Source organism: Vidua chalybeata, chromosome 12 (assembly GCF_026979565.1).
Source record: "Vidua chalybeata isolate OUT-0048 chromosome 12, bVidCha1 merged haplotype, whole genome shotgun sequence".
Taxonomy (NCBI): domain Eukaryota; kingdom Metazoa; phylum Chordata; class Aves; order Passeriformes; family Viduidae; genus Vidua; species Vidua chalybeata.
Window position 1 is genome coordinate 5,075,883 of NC_071541.1, and position 19,193 is coordinate 5,095,075.

The 19,193-nt window shown below is 45.2% G+C and overlaps 2 protein-coding genes across 2 annotated transcripts; one reads left to right on the forward strand and one right to left on the reverse strand.

The window, feature by feature from the left end:
- The first annotated feature begins 503 nt into the window (after positions 1-503).
- LMOD3 (leiomodin 3) lies at positions 504-7,057 on the forward strand. The gene is made up of 4 exons (XM_053953912.1): positions 504-557; positions 926-1,253; positions 3,115-4,497; positions 6,669-7,057. Exons 2-4 carry the CDS (start codon positions 957-959, stop codon positions 6,693-6,695), a joined length of 1,707 nt encoding a protein of 568 aa, XP_053809887.1. The 5' UTR covers positions 504-557; positions 926-956; the 3' UTR covers positions 6,696-7,057.
- A 1,950-nt stretch (positions 7,058-9,007) lies between these two features.
- ARL6IP5 (ADP ribosylation factor like GTPase 6 interacting protein 5) lies at positions 9,008-19,168 on the reverse strand. The gene is made up of 3 exons (XM_053954088.1): positions 18,807-19,168; positions 11,020-11,237; positions 9,008-10,701 (listed from the first exon to the last, which is right to left on the reverse strand). Exons 1-3 carry the CDS (start codon positions 18,980-18,982, stop codon positions 10,529-10,531), a joined length of 567 nt encoding a protein of 188 aa, XP_053810063.1. The 5' UTR covers positions 18,983-19,168; the 3' UTR covers positions 9,008-10,528.
- Between the last annotated feature and the right edge of the window lie 25 nt (positions 19,169-19,193).

Consider the following 19,193-nt stretch of genomic DNA (forward strand, 5'->3'; position numbering starts at 1 on the left):
GTTACATCAGGTCTACAAATGTAACAAGGTGAAACTTTGTAGTTGCTTATTAACTCCGAAAAAAAATGGCAAAAAGTAGGAGAAGGATGAGCCTGAGATGAACTGTCAGCCAAGAAGAGTTGATGGTGCAAATGATGTTCATGACAGGGCCAGGCCAGTCAAGAAGTAGGCATGGCATTGCCCCTGGATGGGAGCAGGGATGTGCCATGGGAAATGCTTCCCTGGGAGCACTCAGGCTGCTTCAAGGGGCTGGTGCCTGTCCTTGCATGGACCTCCATCCCCAGGCACAAGGTTCATATTGTACCAGCTCTACCCACCTTTTTTCACCTTGGAGGACTTTCCCCTGACCAGGATGTGAGGCTTGGGAGACGTCACCAAGAGAAGGTGGCTGCACTCACACCAAAACCCCCTGTGACCGTCAGCCAGGGCCTAGACCTGGCCAAAGGCAGCGCAGGGCCTGTGGCCTTTGGTTCTTTTGAGATAGATTAGAGATGTTATGGACACAGAGACCTTTCTGATTCTTCCCAGAGGCTGGATTTTACCTGCACATCTCACAGGTGCCACTGATGTCCCTTCATCCTGCTCTGGCGGTTCCAGGGTGATGGCCTGAGCGGTGCAGTGTCCTGGGAATCCTCTGGAATGTCTGTCTTCTGCCTCCCTCAGTGGGGGACACACCAGCTGCACTGAAATGTCAGAAGGGCTTGCACAGCTGACAGGTTGCTGAAAATGGAGCATCGCCATAAATTCTCTTTATCCAGCCAAGTGCAGCTTAATATAGACTTAGCTGCACGGGCTGTGTCCCGCACTGAGCCTGGGAGCTGCCACAGCTCATGACCAAAACATGAACTTGTCGATTTAACCAGATCAGCTACTGCTAGTGAGGGGGGAAAAAAGGAAATCCTTTGAAATTTATCTTTCTCTTTAGGTTTAAAAAGTATTAGAGGAAGGAGGGAAGAATGAACATGTCTGAACTTGGCCAAAACTCCGATGAAGACGTGTGTCCCGAGGACATTGATGAAGATGAAATCCTGGCTAACCTGTCCCCCGAGGAGCTGAAGGAGCTGCAGAGCGAGATGGAAGTCATGGCCCCAGACCCTGAAATCCCGACTGGGATGATACAGAGGGATCAGACAGAGAAACCCCCCACGGGGAGCTTCGACCACAGGTCCCTGGTTGACTACCTGTACTGGCAGAAGGCATCCAGACGCATGCTCGAGGATGAGAGAGTTCCTGTCACCCTCTTGCCCTCTGAGGTAACAAGCAAAAAATCACAAATATTTATTATGCATCAGCAGTGGGATCTGTTTTGTAGCTTTAATACCTTAACCTGCCTCTGCTTCTGTCCCTTACATAAGGTGGAGTACAAACAAATGTAGATTAATCCTAAAAGCCTCATCAGTGATAGAATCCAGCTTGGACTGATGTCAGAGTTAGTAATTTTTTAATTGCTTTTCCCAAATATTTGTGTAAGCTTTTTAATAGAAAAAAAAAATCTTAGTTCTGATTTGAGTAAAGCAAATCACTGAGAAACTGTCACAAGACCATTTTTGGAGGATGTAACTCTAATTAGTTTGATTTTGCATATGGAAGAACACCACATTGCTTTTCCATGGAAGATTATATTAGTCATACAAATTAAATTATTAATTGACAGAATTAATTACATACTGGAGAAAAATCCCAAATCATTGTATTTTAACAGGGTGAAACATTGACAACCAAGCATACAAACTCTTGAACAAGTTCAGCTCTACTCAATGCAGTGCTTAAAATTATTTTACTATCCCCATGACTTTGAAATAAAGTTAAGGTCATACTTAGATATCTTTCAGGATGGGGGCTACACTTAAAAATAGGTTAATAGAATTGAAACTTGGCCAGATGAAACACATCCACACTTGAAGGTGAAGTTCACTAGAAGTGAATTTGAGGTAACTGATTTATTTTACTTTTGTTTTGAATATCAGTGGTTTGCTAATACACACCAGTGTGGCGCATCCCAGACTTCCCAAGGCAGGTTTCATGGGCTGACTTTGGAGACCAGGGGAAATCTGTGGGATTTTTTCCTCCTCCTGCAACACTCTTACACACAAAGAAACAATTTTGTAAACACTTTTGAGGTTAAGTCTGAAACCTGGGTGTGGAGCTGGCTGCTGCGCTCACAGCTGGTCAAACAATCCCCACCCAAACCCATTCACCCCCACAGCAAAGGGGAGCCGCTGCCCCAAGGGCAGAAGTGGCTAGGAGCATTTTGTCTGACTTTGGGTGCAGCACAAGCCATGACACTGTCCTGCCTGAAAAGTGCAAATCACAGGGGAATAGCTTGATTTTATTAGTGCTTTATTAGGACTTCTCTGTGGTGGAGGAACCGCTTGCAAAAAGATGCTTGACAAAGAAAAATCTCAGCAAGGAGTGTCTCTGGAGTTGGTAGATGTTTGCAACTAATTTCTTTGGATGGTAGAAGCTTCACTGCCCTGCAACTGCTTTGTGCAGGGGCTGGTTTCTTATCTCTGGACTCCAAACTGAGCTAATATTTTATCTTCAGTCAGGTGCTGCCTTAGGTGTGATGCTCTGGGACTGCCAGAGCAGGTGGCCTTGTCCCTAGTGCTGGATGACTCCACAATGGTCACAATGTGCCCTCTTCACTCCTCCTTGGGCTGAGCAAACCATCAGGGGTTCACCCTCATGTCCAGTGCTTTGTGGCATACAAAGGAAATTTTCTCTCTTGTCAAAGACATTATAAAGATTACACTAAATCCAGAAAGAGACACTGGATCAGAAACTCTTAATCCCCAGAAGGGTTCAATGACCATTTTAACATATCATTAACATTATATGTTAGGATTTAATGGTTCAGGGTTTAATTGTTAGGACTTAATTTAGTAGGCAAAGATGAGAAACTGGTTTGCAGCCTCTTCAGGAACAAGTTGTTCCTGTGTTCCCAAGCAAACTAGTACAGCCTGAATTTACAGCAGTGACACTTTTAAGGCTTTTTCTCTATTGTATGGGCAAAGAGGGATCTAAATCCAGCTGCTGCGTGTTTATTTGAGCAGAAAGCTATTGTAACAAAGATGTTTTGCAACTATTTCAGCTGTGAGGTTTTGTCTTCCTCAGAGAAGTGCTGCGGAGGAGATGGAAGGAGAGGCTGGCAGCAGTGGCGAGGTGGCTGGAGGGAGGATGCCAGGAACAGAGGGAAAAGAGAGACATTACCAAAATGAGCACGTGTCTGAGTCAAGAGCACAACCTGGGGACACAAAGAAAGATAGAAGTGATAAGGAGAGAGTGGTGGAGGAGGATGAGAAAGAAGAAGCAGAGGAGGAAGAGGAAGATGATGAAGAGGAAGAAGAAGAAGAAAATGAGACTGAATTGGAAACAAAGGAGAATTACACCAATGAGAGCAGTCACATCAACCAGATAAGTCAGAAGCCAGGTACAGAACCAGAAGAAATCGAAGAAAAGCCTAAGGAAAATGAAAAGAAAATATCAAAATTGAACATCCCCCAGAAGTTAGCGCTGGATACCAGCTTCATGAAGCTAAGTGCCAGGCCCTCAGGAAATCAAACCAATTTAGAAGACAGTTTGGAGAAAGTCCGAAAAAACAACCCAGACGTGAAGGAGCTCAACCTAAACAACATAGAAAACGTCCCCAAGGAAATGCTGATAGATTTTGTCAACGCCATGAAAAAGAATAAGAACATAAAAACGTTCAGCTTGGCCAATGTGGGGGCCGATGACAACGTGGCGTTCGCGCTGGCCAACATGCTGAGGGAGAACAGGAGCATCACCACCTTGAACATTGATTCCAACTTCATCTCTGGCAAAGGCATCGTGGCCATCATGCGCTGCCTGCAGTACAACGAGACGCTGACGGAGCTCCGCTTCCACAACCAGAGGGGCCTGCTGGGCCACCAGGCAGAGATGGAGATTGCCAGGCTGCTGAAAGCCAACAACACCCTCCTCAAAATGGGGTATCACTTTGAGCTGCCGGGGCCTAGGATGGTGGTGACCAATCTGCTCAGCAGGAACCTGGACAAGCAGAGGCAAAAGAGGCAAGAGGGACAAAGGCAGCAGCAGATGAAAGAGCAGAAAGAGTTGATAGCGATGCTGGAGAACGGACTTGGGTTGCCTCCTGGGATGTGGGAAATGCTGGGAGTACCACTGCCCCAGCTGAGGATGCAGGAGCCACCACAAGCCCCTAAACCCTCTGTCCCTGCAGCTGTGTCACTGAGCAAAAGGCAGGAGAACACAAGGCCACCAGCACCCGAGCAGCCGTGCAGAGAGAAACCCGTCAGCTTCAAAGTGGTCAAGCTGAAGAAGACTCAGCGCAAACCCGCCGTGCCAGAGTACGTGGAGCCTGCTGAGAAAACCAACCTCAAAGACGTCATCAAAACACTTAAACCAATTCCCAGGAGAAGACCCCCTCCCCTGGTAGAAATAACCCCGAGAGATCAGCTCCTCAACGACATCCGCCAGAGCAATGTCGCTTATCTCAAGCCGGTAAGTGCAGAGTGGCGCCTCCGAGGGGAGGGAATGTGAGCCACCTGCTGTGCTCTGAGCTCTGGTTGGAAATTTTGGGCACTGGCAGGGCTGGCAAATGCACCTGCGCATGGCATTGCCACCCTTTTGTGTCAGGCTGCCACTCCCAGCGGGCAGGTGGCTGTTTTCCAGCAGCACTGAGGTATGGCTTGCGCAGGGAACTCACTGCAAGCACCAAGGCTGCAGCCTTGTGCATCCCTGGCTGCATCCACAAGGTAAAAGAAAGGAAATTCACTCAGGAGGTGAACAAACCCACAGAAATTAAACCTTACTATACTCCTAATAGTGTATTTGTTATGACAGGCCCACACTATTATAAGAGAGTTGTTTCAGGAGTACAACAGAATTATTTTTCACATTAGTCCCCCATGAGCCCCATGTTTCTCTCTTCAACAGCTGTTTTCCCTTAGCTCTCACTTTACACAAGAGAGCACTGTCACTTGGCACACACTGAAATCCAGCCTGGACTCACAATCTGCAGCCCTGCTCCTGCCTGCCTCACCCAGTAACAAGGAGTGTATTATTTTAGTGGTCCTTTGCTGCTCATTCTTCTGTTTGTCCTTATGTAGATCAATTGCAAAATTCTAGTGCTAACAGGAAAAAAAGAAATTAGATACACCAGCAGTGAAGATGGAACAAGGTTGTGGGAAGAAAGTAGTGGTATTGTAGGGGATTTTATATTTATTTTCAAGTAAAACTTTGCCACTGAAAGCTGGCTCAGTAGTCAACTCAAGTGAGCTCAAGATCATCCTGACTTTAGAATGCCAGTCCAAAACGGAAAACTGCCTCCTGGGTATGTTCTCACTTGGGTACCAAATTCATGGGCTTCTTCTCAAAATGCTGGCCACCAGATTTAACCTCTTGCTCTCCTGACCTGTTATATTCCCTTGTATTGATTCAAGGGAATTAAAGTGATTGATTGATTCATCATTGGCTGATGTATTTGTAGCTTGATGCCTGTTTGTGTTGCCAAGGTTCGAGGAAGAGGACAGAAAATCCCTTGTAGTTAAAAATATTCAAGTAATATTTTGTATTTTTTTTCTTTCAATATTGACATTTTAATATAGTGGGACTAATTTTGCTTTTATTTATGCCTATAAAGAAATAATTATTTCCTCAGTAATTCCAGACAGAGTAGTTTGTCCTGATATTTGGCTGGTGCAGGTTCTGCAGTGACCTCAGATTCTGGTCCAGGATTATCCTGAACATTCTGTTCTGTAGGCAAGGTTTGGGGTTCTGAGTTTCTGCTGGCCAGTCCAACTTGGCTGCAGCCAAGGCCTCTCCTCAGGGCATTTCTGGCCTTTCTAGGCCAGTCTAGGGTTCGCATTTTGGTTCCACATCCCAGACAACAAGACCTGCTGTGGAAAGCTCACAGATTGTGCTGGTGGCAGCAGGTTGGTCCTTCATGGCCGTGGGAGCTGCTGCCCTCCCAGCTCTCAGGAGGCTGGAGGACAATGGCACTCATTCTCTGCCAGGCACAGCCCTTATTTTGCACAGCAATGGCTGAGAAACCTGGGTGCTGCTACATGCCAGGGGCGATACTGAACCCCTGCCATTCCCCCAAAATGGTCAGGAGGATTTTATCCATGAGAGCTGTGGGGTTAAAGATAGAGACATAAATTCATGGTGTATCTTAAATATGCCAGATGACAATTGCTATCACAGCTCGTGGAATGATGAAATGATGGACACATGTTCTGGGGCCTTGGGCTGGTTTGTTTTGGTGGATTGTTTGGGGATTTTTTGGGTTGGTTCTTTTTTTGGGCTCTGTCATCCATTTGTCTTGGATTTGGGGCATTAGGGTGTTATTCTCCTCATCCCCCTTGATCTTGGTAACTCCTTTTTGTCTTAATTCCTTCAGCTTTATTTCTGAAATGGAGTTTTGCTGCTTGAGTTGAGCTGGCTGTTTGTTCTCTCTGTGGTGGGACTCAAGGCCTTCAAACTGATTTCCTGGACCTTAAGCATTGCAAACATCAAGTGGGGCATTCCAAACAAAAGAGAGCTCCCAACCAGAGCTCCTTGGAGTTCCCAGCTGTTATATTTTAGTTTCTGGGGGTTTGTATTGGACTAAACTGGCCTGATAAATAAGGCTGAGAAATTTCCTCCTCTTAATACTTCATGTCCTTGTCCAGGTGCCGTTGCCAAAGCAGCTGGAGTGAGAGACCAGACTGACCTGAAGAAAACAACTTGGAATAAGGACTACTCAAGTTTTGCTTACAACTGTTTCAGCAGATGTTTTCTGCAGAACCCAGGTGGTGTATTCAACTCTTTGGGAACAAAGCTTGTGATACACACTTGTGTAAGTGTGCTGAAAACAGCTGGCATGGGAAAAGTCAGTGCTAAGTGTTTCCATCAGGTATCAAACAATCCCACTGCCATCTGTCTGCCAAGTGGATTTGAGGCTTCAGTTTGTTGTGGGAGTATTTTCTCAGAGGCATCAATAACCTTGTCTTTCTAGTTTGTCAGCAAACTATTTTGCTTCCACGTTGTCCTTCTGCTGCCAGATTCTGCAGGAACACGCTGTGCTTTATCTTATCTTTCTTTTCACACACATGCTACTTTATTACTCTCTTGTCCATGAGAAATGTATTTGGTTTCCATGTATACAGCTTCATTTTTTAGGCTAAGGAAACAGAAATGAAATAAAGCTCTCTCTCTGTAAGAAGTGTGCAGCACTTCCATTGCTAACAAAGCACTCACAGAACGACTGCTCTGGTACAACGAACACCTTCCAAGCTCCCTCTATTTCAGAACAATATCTAGTGGGTATTGTACCTGATCAGCATTTAAAAGATGATGCCATGTTCTGCTTTGGGGAACTGTGATGTTCATTCCCTGTGATTCACCACTCTCTTTCTGCAATCCTTAATTGCAGCCACCTTGGAGAGCACTGAAATGTCATTTTAGGTCTCACTCCACGCTGTTTTTGTGGCAGGAGGATGAGCCTCACCTCTTTTCCAGGGGTTTAAGAAACTCCTAATTCCTCCTAGTATGATGTGTGAATAGCATGTCAAATCTTGCAGGGCTGGATTTGAAGGGGTAAAACCTGTATATACACAACTCAGTTTTTCTTTAATATTTTTGTGATTTTTTTTTTTCTCCTCCCTCTTTATGATCACATTAAGTTCTTCTGCTGTCTTTGTTGTAAAGCAGCTACAGGTAAGTCACACTCTTGTGAAATACATCCACAAGAGACCAATTGTTTTAGGGGCTTTTTTATTTGTTTTTTTTAAAGCTATAAGGTGCAGGGAAAGAACAAAGGCTTTCCCTGTGCTAAAATGCACCTTCCTGTGGCTGCTTGATCCAAAGGCACAGCTTTGTAGCTCCTGGCAGGATTTCCTTCAGGTGAGTTCATCTCTGAGTGGTAATTCTTAGCAATCTTCCCCTGGCAGCTAAATCCCAGTCCCACCCTGCTCCCCCTTCCCATGTTTATTTTAATAGTCCTGTAGTATCAGCAATGTCCAAGAGCTCTTGAATCCAAGGTAGTCTCTACTGTCACTTGTTCAAATTTTCATTTGTTCTTGTTCTTTTGGTACCTATCACCTGGTCTCTTTCCAATCTCCACCTTCCAAACTTGTAAAGCTCTTTCTCAGCTCTGCTTCTGTTTGCAAATGTAATGCCCCAAACTTGAGAAAGCTGGTTTCTGTATTGCCTAAGAGAGAGCAAGTAGCTTTGAAGCATCATATAACAGGGAAGTGACAAAAACCAAGAAAATCTCTTTTTGTAACAGAGAGGAGCAGGAAAGGAAGAAGCTTGGTACTTCCAACCAAGCCCTTGCACAGAGCACAGCAGCAAGTGACAAATGCACCAAGTAACTGCCCAGGAAAGCTCCTGGAGCATGCTGCTCTCAGACTGGCTTCAAGGCCAGGCTGGTGCAGCTCAGACTGCAGCAGTTGGGACAGGGAAGCACAAAGGAATATATAATGCTCTACAATCTCCAATCCAAGCTGCCAGGCACCAATTACTGCTACACCCAGAAGCTGCCAAACACGAATTTCCAAGGTGGATAGAGCATGACCTGTGAAACTCTGCTCTGATCCATGTTCTCCCACCGAGCAGCCTCTCAGTGATCACAGGAGGAGGGAGGTAGGCACAGAGATCACACCATTAGCTGGACTGCAGCAGAGCTGGTGCTAGTTCTGCTCAAGGTACAGCTCTCAGTAATCCTGGAAGCAGAAATCGCTTTCAGGTAATTAACAGGAATTTGAAATCCCAGTTAAGTAGAGTTGAGTTATATAAGAGACCAAAGCTGCATGAAGAAATACCGTAACTATACCACCTCTGTAGAGCAGCTGTTTTAAGGATGCAATAGCAAGGCTGGAACATTTCAGCTCAGAGGTTCCTTGGGCCTCGACAAAGCTGACATGGAGCAGTCAGAGCCAGCAGCTTAATCCCCAGCACGGGCTTGTGGCACGAGCCACAGGGTGAGAGCAGATCTCCCACCACCCCAACCACAGACACAGGCACAAGCTCGAGTTTCCAACCATTAGAATTTATTTTTCTTCATAACTGTGCAGTTTTTAAAATGCTACTGTAATGATGAAGTCATAGGCTACTATGTTGTTTAGGTGTGGAAACAGTTCTTGAAAACCAAAGACCATGCGCTACAAGTGAGGAACAGGCCATTGACCCTTCAGCTGGAATATACAGACATTTTTGATAAATACTGATCAGCTTAACACTTAAATGGAATGACATGTTCAGAGTTCTACACAGTTCACTATGAAAACAGCATGGCAAGTTACATAAAAGCTTCAACTTCAAGGATCCTTGCTTTTTTGTTAAATTAATTACTTGATTAGAAAAGAGAAATGCAAGAATATTTGAAATGGAGTCTCACCTGGACAACTTCCCCCCCCTGTTGTTGGTAAGCTCCTGTTATCAAGATGATTCCATCAGAGCTGGCAGTTAAGTTGTGTATATATAAAAGAATCCCCCACATTGCTTTCAACATCAGGAGTTTTAACAGGTAAATATCTTCATGAATTTGGAATGGGTTTTCAAAAATTGTATCTTGACATTTATTGCTTTTACTTGTAAACCTGAAATCCAGTTTATTCCTTTGAGGAGTGTTGGAAGTACAGAGTCAACAGATGCATGTTTGACCTGTATCTTTGCATTCTGGGTGAGAAGAAAGAAAAAGATGACCCACGCTCAAGAACACACACATACACCTCCATCTACAAACAGCTTGTGCAGACTAAAGCAGGTAAGTCCTAGAGTAGCAGTATTTCAAAACATCAGTGGGGTAGAAACTCATCCAACCTATCAGCTCATCCAACCTATCTATTTGGCTCTCCTACAGAGGGGAGCAGTTCTATGAATGAGGATTTTGGAGAGCCTGAAGGTAAATGTTACTGGGACTAGCAGTGCCATGTATATTCTTCATGCTTACAGCTATTTAGACTGTTTCAGGGCTGTGAGGGGAGGACAGGAACCCAGACTGGGTTCAAGCACTGCAGTTTTACCACGTGCCAGTTAAGCTGGTAATGTGGTCTCTGTAATACAGAGCACTCAAGGGAAGGATTTGGAGGATGCAAGAGATACCTGCTTGTGATACATTCCAGCTCATCTGAGCACCACCAGGCTCACAGGTGCTACCCAGCATAACCTGGCTAAACTGCAATATTTTAGAACTGAGATGAAAGGGATGTTGCTTTAATGGATCAATTTGCTACAAGACAGTTTGAGAGACTGCATTCCATAGGTTTCTACCTCTTCCTCCTCTACCCCCAGAAGAAGAGACAAGCAAACATGGTTAAGTTAGTATGTATTTGTGTAAACACCAGAACATTTTGCTATACAATAGAAAAAAAGTTGCTGTTTGTATGTTCTTAGAGGAGCCCTGAAGACCTTGGAATACCTGTATCCTGCAACTATTAACCTGTACCACATGCATTTCCTGTTTTGTACATAAACTGAAAGCAAGCTTGAACAATAGTAAATAGCAACTACGCTCCTGCAACAGGCAGAAATGCCACGTTGCAGCTGCTTACTCCTTTACTTTAGATATGTAGTCAGCCAGTTTGTTGATACTATCCTCTTGCTGTTCTAGAGCATCCAGTATGAAGCCCATCGGGGTCTTCTTCAAGCCTATCCCCTCCATCTTGTTCTGCAGCTTGTTCTGTATGTTCCGGAGCCTCAGGGAAGCATGGACAAACATCACTGCATGACAAAAACACACTCATTAATTGTTAATACCCAAAGAATGCATAGTTCTTGCAGCACTTAAGACACATCCCAGCACCGTGACATCACTGGAGGATGATGATGTATCAATGACTGCTGAAGTAACCACAGGTACCTATTTAATAATAACATTAAAGATGGCTTGTGCTGCTTTGTGTCCCCTCCCTCAGTTCTGCTTTGGAACCACTTAAACACAGATAGCAAAGTTAACAGCTGACTTAGACTCTGCAGACTTGGTTGAGGAAGCCCAAGTCACACACCTCTAGCCCCCCAGAGAAGAGAACAAATACTTACAGAGGAGAGGAAGCGTGATCCCAAACATGAACACCATGACATCTCCCAGATAGGAGATCAAGAAGTAGCTAGACAGCATGATGGCCAGGACAAAAGTGGTTGGGTACTGCTTCTTCAGCTTGCGGAGTACATCCTTGTTGTGTGACATCCACACAAAGCCCAGGAAAACCAGCACCACCACAGTGCCACCAATGAGCATGTTCAGGGGACTCAGAAACCTGGAGAGAAGAGGAACAACAACCAAAGAGTTCAGTTTCAGAACCTTCATGACTTGTGTGTTCATAGAGGATCAGCCAGCTCAGTGATAATGTTACCAGGGAGGTAAGGCATTGAAAAGGAAGTTGCTGCTGTGAAGACCTTCACCAAGGTCTTAGCAGCAGCTAAATATAAAGTAAAATAAAAAGTACAACTGAAGAAGAAACTCTTAATGTTGAATTTGGATAATCTTTGTCTTCATGTTCTCTTCCTGAGCTTAGCTCAGGATGATGAGTTTCTGTAGCACATCAAAGAAGCACTTCCCACCAGGACCCCTCCTACCTCTGCAATCAACTCATTTGATATCACACCCAGAGTCAGCATATCCAGACAGCAGATGGAGAAAACATTGACTGATCTTTTCCCTTCACATGACCAAAACCAGGCTCAGGCTAGGCCTTCAGATGAACTAGCTCTTCATGCTATCTTGTCTAGGTTTGCAAAATGGGAAAGGTAGAACACTGAGTAAAGGAAGTTACTTCACTACTTCTCATTTCTGAATAAACCTTCTTATTGGTTTACATTCAAACAAAAGAACTGTGTGAACCTGCAAAAGTAGCTCACCACTGTTAGCACAACAGGTAGAAGCCCAGTCCCAAGCAAGCATGCCTGAGAGTCAGAAGGAACTGGAGTATATGATAAAGGTCTTACAGGAAGAAGAGCCAGGCCTGGCAAGAGAGTCACTGCTGAGGTTTGTGCTCTGTTACTGTTATCAGAGTTTCCAAGCAAACCAAGCCATTGAGTGGATCGGCTCTGGACTATAAACAGCAAGTCCCTTTTTGGATGAAGGCAAGAACGTCACCTGCTCAAACCACTTTCCCAAGTATTTAGAGCTTGTTCAGAACCAAGTGTTCAGCAATGACTTTGCTGAGCTTGTTTCTGTACTCACTCAGAGTCCAGGCTCTATGGTATTTTACTTAAATAGTATTAAGTTATGTGAATTCATGTGCATTCTGATTTTCTGTCTTTCCCATGCACTGATCTGATTACACAGCAGCTGAAGCCTCTGGGCTATTACAACCATGGCAGCAGCATGACAGCGCCCCGATGACACCAGGTATGCTCAAGGTTTACTCTTGCAGACTTTGTAGCTCATCCTGCTGCTCCAAAGCTACCATGCCCAGTGACTCACCACTCCTCCCCACTGCCAAGGAGGATGTTATGGTTTGTGGTCTGTGCTTCACATCCGGCCCATGCAGAAGAAATCTGCTGCTGGACTGGTACTGCCAACACTCTACCTGCAGTGCTAGGGAGCATTTTCCTGGAGCAGGAAGAACCCCCAAGAATTATTTCAGACCAAGGACTGGCTCTTGATTCTTCAAGTCAGTTGTGCCAACAGGGGATGGGACAGCTGGACAGAAAAAGATTAAAATTCAGAGTAGTTCCCCACCTGCTTCTGCTACTCATGCTGAAAAGCCAATCAGGCTTTTTGGGAGCACTGACAGGCCAGACTTGCCTGTTGCATTTGAGTCACTCCCTGTAGCCAGCCAGATTATATTTAGCTCTGAATTGTCAATCTAAAGTTTCCAGGCTGGAAAAAGTGAACAGCATTGCTCTGGAAAGAAACCAGTTTCATCTGTGCTCCTTTGCAGCAGGAGGAGGGTGACTCATGACTGGACCACACTGGTGCCTGGGTTATATCCGTACTACTGGACATATGAGATTCTTAAAGTAGGATTCACCTCCACACCTCAGCTGTCTTGGAGCAGAAATGGCCAAACTGACACAACTCACAGCAATCTTTTTTTTTTTTTGTTGCTAAAAATCCATGGACAAGATAATCCTGGAAGCAAGAAAGATCTAGACAGAGCTCCACTCTACACTTTCCATGTGCCTGGAAAATACTCTCAAAGCCTTATCATCCTTACACTTCCCGTTACTCTTATTACAACTTCAGAAACCTGTGGTGAAGAACCATCCCTCCATATTTATGAGGAAGAGACAAAGACTTCTCTGCTCTACATTTCTTTCTGGTATTACACAGGTTCTGTGTAACTGCCTGGCTGTAAGGGATATGAAGAGGGGTGGGGGGAGAATGCATTCAGAAGATCCCTCTTTTCTGAGGAAAGTGATTTGAATCACATGTTTTCTGAAGTGGGCTGCATTCCAACGTGTACAAGGGAACAGTGAACAGAAGTATCAAGTGAAGGCATTCAGAGCCACATGAACACAGATGGGGATCGCAGTTGCCACTGAAAACCAGTATTCAAATAATCAGCCATGTGTCCATAGACTTCACTACTGGTGATTACAGTGCTGGATAGGGTGTCACATGCCAAAGCCACCCTTTACTGCTTGACTCGCCCACGGCATAATTTACAACACTGTCCAAGATTATCCTAGAAATTCATACATAGAAAATTCTACAACAATGGCAGTTTTAAGGAAGGCAGAACTCCATTATCCAGTTCCACTCAGATCTGTTGGAACGCTGCTCTCAATAACACAATAGCTAAAAACTAAAAAGGAAAAAACAGGGATATGTAATTTTAGAACAAGAGAGACTGGGGAAAGAGAGAGCTGTGTAAGAGGTCTAGAAGTCACCTTACTGTTGAACCACCAACACTGATATTGGCCTTATTTATGCAGAGGTCAGAACACAACGGGACAAATTTGTGCTCAGGGGAGGAGGCTGGAAGTCTTTCAGAAATGCAGAGGAAAGGTAAGTGACCAGCCATTAAGTATGTTACAAGATACTTTCTAAATATAATTCCCTTTAGCAGGGATTTATGAGACCTCAAATGCCTAAAAACATAATGCACAGAACTACCGGCATGGCAAGGGTACAGTGACTTGAGTTTATACTGCTCAGAGGACTTAGGGGAAGAAAAACTCTTTTACGGTTGGACATAAAACCCACTAACTTCTCTGACCCTGAAAGCAGTGAGTGTGGCAGGACTAATAGCATTTGGGGGTGCCAACAGCCCAGAGCACCCCAGCTGGATCATGTCCTTTGTTTTCTGTGGTGACAAGGAAAAGCCATCACCCAGATTCAGTTTCCTGCCGCCCTGCAGATACCAGGCTTCCTTCAGCATCCACCTAGATACAAAGTAGAGATAGGGAAAACAAATACACGAAAAGAAACATCCTGGGGGGCTGCAGGGACACGGGCTGCAGGTCCTGTGTCAAGTAGGACCACGGGACACTTTGTATTGGTAGAAGCAGCCTGGAGAGCAGGGATGCTGGGGGTGCAGTTGTGTGGGAAGAAGTACTGGCAACTACCCCTGGCCAGCAGAAACAGATGAAGATGAAATACTTTCTTTTTTTAAACTAGATTTGTATTTCTAGACACTGCCCTACATGCATCACAAAACAGGTCAGAATTCTCACACAGGAGCAGGAAAACACAAAAAGCTCTGCTTTCAGTGAGTTATCACATCACCTCTTCTTGTCAGGTTGTTTCATACCTGCACACTTGTGCACAGCTTTACAGCAGGAGAGGGGGAGGACACACAGCTGTAGCATAGAGAAAAAAGAGCTTGGCAAGGCACATTCTGTGTGTAAGGCAAGTAGCCTCCAGCAGCACAAGCCCAGAAATAGGATAGGCCACATAAAAAGCAAAAGCAAGATAGCTCCATCCTCATATCATCTCCATTTTAGATGACTGTCTTGGGGTGATTATTCAGCAGTTGCTGTCACATCTGTTTCTTTCACTTGTGACCAGGCAAGTCTGAACAAAGGCGCTGAGTAGGAGACTGGCAGTTATTGAGAACATTTTTTAAATTTAGAGCAGCTCAGTTAGGCTGAAATAAGCATGAAAATTCCTTCTTAGAAATCTTTTTGCTCCACCATGGCCTAAGCAGTGAGCAGGTTAGAGCATTAAAATGTGCTCAATTGTATTAATTTAAATAACTTGAAAGATAAAGTTCTGCCTCCTCTCTCCTCATGCTTTGAGCTTCGCTGAGGTTATGCAGCTGTAACTACTGGTAGCACATAAAACTATAAATAGCACATTGTCTTGAGGGATAGTCCTCAGCATCCATGGATTTAGCAATGCTTCTGTACCTACTGTTGCTCACTTGCATGGCTTTGAGAACAGGAGACAGATTCCTGCCTGCAGAACTGCCAGACCTTTATGAAGTTATGCACCAATATTATTATGCAACATGGTTTAAAATTATGCATGTTTTGCTCACTCATTCTTAGTCTTTCATCAAGCATGAGAGAAACTAAACATTTTGCTGCCCTGGAACCTTTGCTCCAACAAAGAGAATCCCTACAAGTACATCAGCTAAGGTAGTGATCTGGGGAAGAAACATGGAAAAAAAATATGACACAGTTGTTGACTGCTGGGGTTGTACAGATGAACAGTACATGTTTTGAAGAAGTGGCAAAGGAAAGAGACATCAAACCTCAGGCTGCAAGGAGAATATTATTCCAAGACAGAATGAGCACTCTGATGCAGCGTTCTGAAATTCAGCATGCTTTTTTAAAACTGTCAGATTTTTAAGCTAATTTTTAGCAAGTACACGGCAACAAAAGCCTAGATGAAATTACATGAATTTAAAGTAGTTAAGTTTGAACTACATGATAGAGAGGCCTTGTTGGAGTAGGTGGAGGAACAGACAAATTTCACTTATTAACCAAATTGACTGTTTGAGGGAAGTTGCAAGATGTGGGAGGCACTGAAGGCCTCGATTTTAATAAAAATTCATACAGGACTCACAATGACAGGGCCCTGGCCCAGGGTAAGAACAGGGAGTCCAGTTCCTCTATAACTAGGAGAAAGGGCAGAATTTTGTCAAGAGCTTGTTTTTTATCAGCAGTCTACTGCAACAGAGTTGTAGGGAAAAAAGAAAAAAAAGAAAAAGCAGACAAGTCCAGAGTCCTTCTTAAAGGAATTTGTAGAGAAGGAGTGTGGCTGCTACCACAAGCCCGTATTTGTGGAGTGGCACTAATTCACAAATTTTAGCTTCTTGTTCACGGATTTATTTTTTTCTACCTAGTCCTGTAGGCTGAAAGTAAAATCTGCATTACTGCAAAGCACAACTTAATTTACAGGTAACAGTAGCTACGGGAGAAGGCAAATGGAGGGAGAAAGGCAGGGACACGATGCAGAAAAGATCATTACAATTCCACTGTGCTCGTGGTAAGGTTATTCCATACCTTGTGGAGAGAGGGTAAAAGGCTGGAAAGGTCAGCTTTGTTGTAGGAGGGGCAGTAAATTAAAGCTGTGGCAAAAAGCACAAAGTATTTCCAGTATCAAGAAAGCTCTGGGCTACAATTTCTGTGTCAGCCCAGCTCAACCACAGTACTGCAACAGCTGAAAATATTATCTTTGCATTTCAAGTCTGTCTGTATAATTAGATGGCTTATGAGCAGGTAAAGTTGGTCATAGGTTAAGTTTAGTTTTGATCACAGGAAGACCACTTTATTAGTGGTTCCAATAATCCTGCCCTTAGGCCTGGACACAGCCCTGGAGTTCCTAAAAAGCCATGATTCATCATTTATCAGGGGTTCCTGCCCATTACAGAATGAAGTGAAAGACAACTTAGTCATCAATTTAAATTTATCAGGAGAACTTTCTTCACCTTTCTTCCAAAGCCACAGTCTGGCCAATTGAAAAGTATTTTTATTAGAAGAAATGGATACTTTTTCTCTACTGAGGTATTATCCCATTTCCTTTAGAATTATTCTCCCATCCAATTTTACTTCCGTGTTAGAAGAATCAGGTTCATCATATACCAAAGACTCTAAGACATGCAATAAAAAAAATATGTGAGATAAAGATCCCACTTCAGGTCTTGTTCATCCATAAGTTTTCAACACAGAGGGTTATCACTCAATATTAAGGTATTATAATTGCAGTTCTGGTATTAGTTTCCATCTTCTGTGGCTCTCTTCCTCCTCCACCTCCCACCTCAGCACATTAGCAGGAAATAAGTGGGAGACAAATCTCTCTTGATGTGAAGAAAAGCAATCAGAGTTCAAAAGCAGGAATTTAGGAGGGTGAGTAAAAGTTGCTGTTATCCCTGTTTTACAGGGAGATACCCTGTTTGGAGATACCAACATTATTTACATTTTTTTCCCCATCTTCTTGGGCAGAAGAGCTGTCTCCCTGCTTTCCAGGGACCCTGTGATTTACCTGTTCATTGAGAGCTGGCTACAGCATCGTGCTGCTAATGAGAGTAATGAACACACAAATATAGAACAAAGTGGCAGAAGAACAGCAAGACCATGGAAGTCTCATTTTGCCAGCCTAGTAGTCTGTAAAGTTCACTGCAACATATCCCCACCAAAATAAAAAAGAACAAGGCCTATGCCACTATACTGAACCTAAAACCATCATATGCATCAAGAAGAAAATGTAGAATTCTGAGCCTGTCCTTCCACAGAGCACAGGTCAAAGTCCCCCGTGAGCTAGAGAATCTTTATCAACTTAGATGCTGGGTCAACAGCTTCAGAAGCCCTAACAGGATGCAGAATGCTTACCCCTCACAAAAAAAAAAAAAAAAAAATTGATTTAGGGGAATCACTTTAAGCCTCTGCAACATAAGAGATAAGATGTACTTCAGCCAAAGCCACTCTGGCCTGGTGGCTGGGCAGCTCTCCAATTTAAGCATTTGTGCATTGCTTGTTGAGAAGAGTATTTCAGTTTCCATATTAAAAGCTTAATCATCGTTTCTGCTGCATGTCTTGCTTAAGAGCTTTCTGACCAAAGATCCTAGAGCAGTACCTGAAATAGAGTCACATAGCCTTTGATTCAGATTATAAGGTTATTTCCTGATTCCCTTCAGGAATGCTGGGTGTGACACAACATTGTACCAGCAGATGGTCCTACCTCGAAGGTCTGAATCCTGCCCACCAGAAAGAAATGATGGGGTACCTTTTTTATTTTATAGCAAAATTTTTCGGTATGAGCTAGTTCAGAAATAAGAACAGCTTGCCCTGAACATTACTTTAAAACAGTAACAGAGAGCAGAATTTATCTGTGCATTTTTTTTTTTTTAATTCAAAGCTGAGCGTGTCTCAGCCTGAGCAGCCCCGCTGGGCAGGTTCAGGAAGAAGCACAGATCGCTGCGCAGGATGCGGCTCCGTTTTCCGTGAGCAGCGACATCCCGCACCCCAAGCATCGCTGCCTTCTGCCGGGCGCGGTGTCCGCAGCCTCCGCCGCGGGCACAGGGCTGGAGGAGTAGCCCGTGGGAAAGGGAGATAACACACACCGAGTCCTCAGGCCGGTCACACCCCACCAACACATCACAGACCCGACTGCTACCGAGTCCCCCCGCCGAGGGAGGCTGTAAACCAGGCCTCTACATTTTTAAACGACACCAGAGGTTTAAGGAAGGGCGGGATGGGGAAAAGGGAATGGAAGAGGGTAAAGGGAAAAGAGGGGAAACGGGAAAAGGAGAAAGGAGGAAAGGAAAGGGCAGCTCCCCCCCCCGCCCCCCGTACTCTCACATCCCGCCCTGGGCCGGCCGGGCCCTTTCCTGTGGCACCGGGCCGGGTCGCAGAGCCCCCGCCCGGGGACCGGGGCCACCCCACGCCGCAGCCCCGGCCCTGCCGGCCGCACCGCGAGGCCGCGCACTGACCCCACGATGGAGACGAGCGCGGCGGCCACCATCAGGTAGTTGGTCTGGTAGTAGAGCAGGTTGCTGACCACGCGGTTGTTCCATTTCGAGATGTCCTTGAGGTCGGGCAGCGCGAAGCGATCCGAGCCGGGGAAGAAATCGTCCCAGGCCCGCAGCGGGGCCACCTGCACCTCCATGGCCGCCGCCGCCGCCGCGCAGGCTCGGGAGCGCCGGGCACCGCCCCGGGGCGGCTCCGGCACCGACAGCGACAGCGGTACCGAAGCGGCACCGACACCGACACCGGCCCCGCTCCGGTGCGGCCCCGCCGCTCCGCGCTGCTGAGCCCGCCAGCGAACGAGCAGCAGCACGAGCGACAGGCGTGTGTCACCGCCCAGGGCTGGCAGCTGA